Consider the following 6000-nt stretch of genomic DNA (forward strand, 5'->3'; position numbering starts at 1 on the left):
ACAAACACAATATTTTGCCAACCCAATGGAAAGAAGCTTTGGTCATAACTGATAAGTAACATGTCGCAAAATAGCAATGCCCAGTGTTAAACTGTGTTGGCAAAGTGTATGAAAGGATATTGCCTTTCTGGAGGACATGTTTTCTAAAATTGTCCCATCACAACATGGTTTTATGGCTAAGAGAATAGAAAGGAGAATAGACTTTATTTGCCATTTTCACAAATGCATAGGACATCGTGGAGCTCAGCTTCCCAGGGTCAGCATTTAAAAAAGACAGAAAATACAGGAAAACATACATCCAAAAATAGATTCAGTTCATCTGTCATTATTCATAGGACTTGAACTTTAAACTTAAAATGTTGTCAGTAGTGACTAGGACAAAAGGTAATTGACTACACTTCATCACAAGTTACCACTCATGCAAAATAAAATTACATTATTGTATGTGTAAAGGCTTGCTCTTCTCTAACACATTGAAAAGCATGTTAATATAAAGTTTTATCGTGTTTTGATATGAAGTGACATATGTCATAGATGTTATCACTGTGTCCTGCTATTCTGAGAAATGAGTTGTTTATCATGCACCTATCTCTATCAAACAGGAAAGGATCTGTTAAGCCACAAGCTGTGATCAAATCTATCCTGTAGTGAATCTGCAACCCATAATGTTACTATTAACATAATGTTATGTTCATTGTGAATGAAAGGCTGGTCAGGGAGCAGCCACTGTATTATTATTATTATTATTATTATTTAAAACGTTGTGGTCAATGGGACACAATGTAATGCTTGTTTGAGGATGGTTGACATGTAATGTGAAAAACCACATGAAGATAACATGATATTTGACTTTGGAGCCAATATCTGAGAACACCTCTAATTTTTGCCTTGGTACCCCAACGTTCAACCCCTGAATTTACCATGATCCAAATTTTATATAATAATCAATTTTTAAAATGTTATTTGGATGACTTTAAGGATCATAAAAAACCTTGAACGATTTATACTATTGCAATTTATTTTGGGTCACGCCCCATTTTAGCTTAGATTGCCTGGCCCTGGTCCATAACCTGCGACTCCAAAGCCAACACCAATGTAGGTTAAGTGTAAGTAACCTACAACAGAGTGACAGAATGACCTGCCCTGAATATGACAGCTAGGATTTACCAACTGTATAAAGAAAAGCAGGAGATATCACTTTTTATATCAGCAAGGTAAATCAAATATTCTATATGGTTTACAGGTTACAGTGTTATATGTGAATAGCCTGCATGTACTTGAGTTTGATGTGTGATTGAATGTTGCATGGTGGTTTGAGCAGTACGTGCATGCAGACCTTTCATTCAGATTCAGATCCTCACCACTTCCAGTCTGTTTAGATTGTTGTCTTTGTGGTTCCAATGTGTTCTGTATCTAGTCAATTTGATGACTTTAAAGCGGTATTTCACTTAAAACATGGGGTTCTGTTAATGTCTACTCTACTCTGACTTTTGTGTGACATTTTTTAAATTGTTAAAAATGTCTTTTAGATATTTGATGTTAATTTAATCAGACCACCCTCCTATAGGGCCATTCCACTTTAAACTACATGTTAACCATTGGTTCTTAGGTGACTGACAAATCTGGTGACTGTTGTGGGTGCAGCATCTGAGGTGGATGCTCAAAACATAATGTACACAAGACAAGAATTTACAACATCAAACTTTTCTGTTTTTAATTTATCAAATGAATGAGATGATGTTTTATCTTATACTTTGTTACATTTTATTCCTATGCACTATATTAAATCCATATCTTCCTCAAATAGTTGGTTACATGGTTACAATAGTAGTTACATGAAAATGTTTGTCTTAATTCAAGTTTAAGTGATAAAGTTATAGTGATATGTTTACTGGGGGGTATTCCCTTGGTTTCCCTTTCCCTTTCCCTTTCCCTTATGGATTCATTTGAATAATCACATGTGGAGCATGTGTACACTATTCACATAAAACAATGTGTGTTAAGTAATCCTTTATTGTCGCGGTTATAACACTCAAACAACTGGACAAACTGCAACAAACAACGATACAGAATATAAAATATCAAAATATACAGTTTAAAATAATTCACGATTAAGTTAAATGCTTCAAAAAGTATAAAACACATGTGAAAGAATGTGTGAAGGTACTTTTTGTTAGCCTAGAAGCATACACATACACAAGACAATTGGCACTGATTGATCCAGCGGTCACACACAGAACAACATTCATAGACGGCTATCCTCCTTCAGAGCCGCAATACAATGAAATATCTGTTCACTGTCAACACTCTGTTCACTGTCAACACATGATTGTGTCAGCACTGATACAGTTGGTGATATGTTTCAGAAGTTTGTCCAGTGTGTGTTTTTTGGTGTTTTTCAGCTCTGCACACTTACACTTGGTAACCTGCATCAGAAACAAAATAACAACTGCATATGACAATAGCATGCACATGTGACCCTCCCCACAAATAAACAAAACAATAGCATGCTTCAGAGAAACATTCACATCCAGTTATATATATTTGTGTGCACAATGACAACTTAAAACAAGTTGTGAATGAAAGTTACTGTATACTGTACAGCATAGGTAGACTATATGATTTGTGATAACAGAGAGCAGATTCTCAAACTAAAATAAAATGGATTTTACAAATGGAACCTTATACACAGTACACCTATTTGGAACCCCTGATGGTCCGTGAACCCCACTTTGAAAACCCCTGACTTAGAGAATTGCTTACGTTGTTGTTGAAGTTCTTCAGGAGATTGTGAAGTTTTTTCAATGCTGTGCCGTCATTCAGAGAGGAATGTGGCGGAAATATAGTAAGACTCTTCTCAGCCAAACAGTAGAATTTATCCTGGGAAGAAGACAGAACACATTACAGAATAAGTTACAATAGCCAACATTTTAGTGTCTGTCTGACTTGTAATAGACAGGAGTCAGGAGTGAAGCTCCATCACACGATGCAACATGATGCTGCAGTTTATAACAACACTGGATCTTTCATGAAAACATCTTACTGGAGATTATAGTAATAACAATATAAAACTATGTTAAGAACAGTTGGTTAGAGATGGGAACATACCACGCATGGTTTGGCTGCATCTTCCTCTGGTGTTGTGTATGTGTAGACAAACTCTTTCAATAGCTTCTGTTTAGAGATGAAATATGATTGAAAATGATACATTTGATTTCCCAATTTGGATTAATCACAATTATTTAAATATAACAGAGAATTCTGCAACACATAGCTTACCGTGTGATTTTGTGTTAAGATGTTTACTGCCATCTCAATTTCCTTCTTCAGGTTCTTTTCATTAATAACAGGCTTATGATTATGGTTATGGCTGTGATGAATATGTGCTGTGTAGACCATCATGAATGTCAGAGAGAGGATACAGAGAGTCTTCATGGCTTCAAGGTACAGCGCAGGTGTCAAGTTGAGATGGAAAGCTTACTAACATTCACTGTCAAATACTTGCTTATATACAGTGTATACTAAATGCTGACACTCCACTATCCTGATGAAGGCTGAGATTTCAAATTCACGTCATGACCAAATAAGGCCTATCTGCCATCAGATATCAAAAAGAGCAGTGTATCTTTCTGACTAAGCACGATTCGTAAAACTATATGACTTCTTCCAACTTAGTCTCCCACCCTCTCTGTTATTCTCTGCTGCATAAACACTGATTCATGCATTCATTATATCCTGGCTTGATTACTGCAACAGCATATTAAAAGTTCTCAATATACTCCATTATGTTCAGAACACAGCTAGGTACCACCAGTTCTCCATGATCTCCACTAGCTTCCTGTCAAGCAAAGAATCCTCAAACTACTGCAAGGCACTCAACCTCCCCCTCTACCCATATTGGGGAAATAATAAATGTTGATTTGTCACTATAACTGTAGTCCAACCCAGACATTAGCATGGCCGAAGTTATATTACCAAAGTCTATCTAATGGGACTTATTATTATTAGGAAGATCGAAAGACCAAAACGTCAGTCAATTCTTAATAGAACCTGAATAAAAGGCTTTAACTGTCCAAGCTACTCCTATCCCTTCTGCTTATTAGTGTGGTTGCAACCAGACTATAGTTATTGTGACACTTTTTCTGGAGTAATCTAACTTCCGCTGTGATTGGCCGAGCTTTGCATAACGTTTGTAGCAGCTAATTGGCTGTTGTTGGTTACGTAACCAATCTATGTTTTACAATCGTTTATAAAGACATAAAAATAGAATCTCGTTTCTCGTGTTTGGCACACTGTGGTAAAGCTCTAAACACGAGATATCTCGTGAATGGCACAGCATTTACCCTGTGGGATTAATAAAGGTCTACATTACGTAGTAAATGCGTCGGCTTGGAGTTGTTATTGGTGACTCCTGTAGGACTACACCATACAATGCAATCAGTGGCTTAGGATCAATAACCTTGTATGAAAAGGTATTAAATACACCTGTCCAAAATGTAATTTTAATGGCCCTTTTGTCCATAACAAAATGTGACATTGTAATTGGCTGACAATATTAGTGGGAGGGGCCTATGTAAGCACCTGCGGCAACCACACTTTGCAATTTTTCAAAATTGCGACTTTTCTAGGGCCTAAGTTTTAACAATTTAGGTCAGATTCTCACATCCTGTTTTGAGGGTCACACGAACATGAATGCACTCTTAAGTCCAAATCCAAGAAACTAATTTAAAGGTGTTGGATTTTACAGGACATGAAGGTTATACAGTATATAGCCCAGGCGTGCCCACGCTTTTTTTTTTACTTGAGAGCTACTCTCAATCTGACCAGCTCAAAAAGATCTACCCACCAAAACAGTTTAACCTGAGGGGGCTTTGAAATAACGGCGCTGGCGTTACAGTACATACGAGACAAACGCACTTGGGATGGGAAATAGAGTGCATAGGGGGAAATGGAATTGGCTTTTTTTAAATAACCTAAATGCTACTGAATGTTTGTGATGTGTGCAAGTATTGCATTGTGGGTTTGAGCTGACATGCCCTTTTTGATGTCAATCAATCAAGTCACCTAAATTGAAGTAGCAGATGTGCCAAAAATAGTTTGTATTTTTATATTTCTTTAGGGGTTGCCCCGCGACCCGACTACGGATAAGCGGTTGAAGATGGATGGATGGATGGATGGATGGATGGATGGATGGATCATCATACATCATCTCATTCCGGCCACTCGTTTGTTTACGTAATGTTTGTTTAAAATGGCCATTCATTTTCAATACATTTAATGTTTGTGTTGGGACAAGCGCTCAATCTGGCCATTCATTGTCAATGGCATTTAATGTTTGTGTTGGGACATTGATGTAAAACTGGCCATTCATTATCACTAGCATTCAATTCAATGTTTCTGTTAAGACAATGTTTGTGTTTACACACACCCTCAAAGCTGGACATGGGAGGGTCTAGCACCCCTCAAAAATGATGTTTCCCCTCGTCAGTTTCAACTGCCCCTGTCATATCCTGGAGCCAAGCAGAGTAGTAATTAATGACACATTCAGTAAAAAAAAGAGTACTGGTGACCAGTACGTCTCTGTTTAACTGATAGGCCTACAGTGATTTGGGGTTGATATCACAATGTTTACTCATGGATCACCTTTTTCACATTGTGGGTTTGAGCTGACATGCCATCGTCATCTCTGTTCAGAAAGGCTTCTACTCTGAAGGGGATTTTTATAATGGAAAAATGTTGTCCGATATTGGTATGATGATTGCACATCTGTAGGAGTAGGACTCCAATGAGCAGATAATAGAATGGAAAATGGTACGAATCACTCCTGATATACTCATGTTGTCAAATGCAGGTGGTTTTCGAGATCTTCCAACCCATGTTATCGTCAATGTATTTTGCACACTGAAATAGTTACACAAAATGAAATAGCAACCATGCTCATTTTTTGAGCACAGACAGACAGACAGACAGACAGACAGACATACTAACAAAGCCAGTTGT

The 6000-nt window shown here is 37.3% G+C and overlaps 1 protein-coding gene across 2 annotated transcripts; it reads right to left on the minus strand.

The window, feature by feature from the left end:
* Positions 1-2155: 2155 nt before the first annotated feature.
* LOC306924751 (uncharacterized protein) lies at positions 2156-3390 on the minus strand. 2 transcript variants are annotated; one of them, XR_013790206.1, is made up of 4 exons: positions 3271-3363; positions 3109-3159; positions 2764-2880; positions 2156-2426 (listed from the first exon to the last, which is right to left on the minus strand). XR_013790206.1 is itself a non-coding variant. In XM_079503383.1 (4 exons), exons 1-4 carry the CDS (start codon positions 3310-3312, stop codon positions 2319-2321), a joined length of 324 nt encoding a protein of 107 aa, XP_079359509.1. In that variant the 5' UTR covers positions 3313-3390; the 3' UTR covers positions 2156-2318. The 2 variants fall into 2 exon arrangements, 1 of the variants encoding a protein (XP_079359509.1); XM_079503383.1 differs by having other exon boundaries at positions 3109-3174; positions 3280-3390.
* Between the last annotated feature and the right edge of the window lie 2610 nt (positions 3391-6000).

The sequence above is a fragment of the Electrona antarctica genome (assembly GCF_951216825.1).
Source record: "Electrona antarctica genome assembly, chromosome: 1".
NCBI lineage: Eukaryota > Metazoa > Chordata > Actinopteri > Myctophiformes > Myctophidae > Electrona > Electrona antarctica.

Bases quoted from the DNA above. Each gene is read 5' to 3' on its own strand.
- LOC306924751 (XM_079503383.1), bottom strand. From the start codon at position 3,312: ATGGCAGTAAACATCTTAACACAAAATCACACG. The intron at 3,175-3,279 runs GTAAGCTATGTG...ATCTCTAAACAG, and splicing joins TCTTAACACAAAATCACACG to AAGCTATTGAAAGAGTTTGT. The intron at 2,881-3,108 runs GTATGTTCCCAT...TCTTCTTCCCAG, and splicing joins ATGCAGCCAAACCATGCGTG to GATAAATTCTACTGTTTGGC.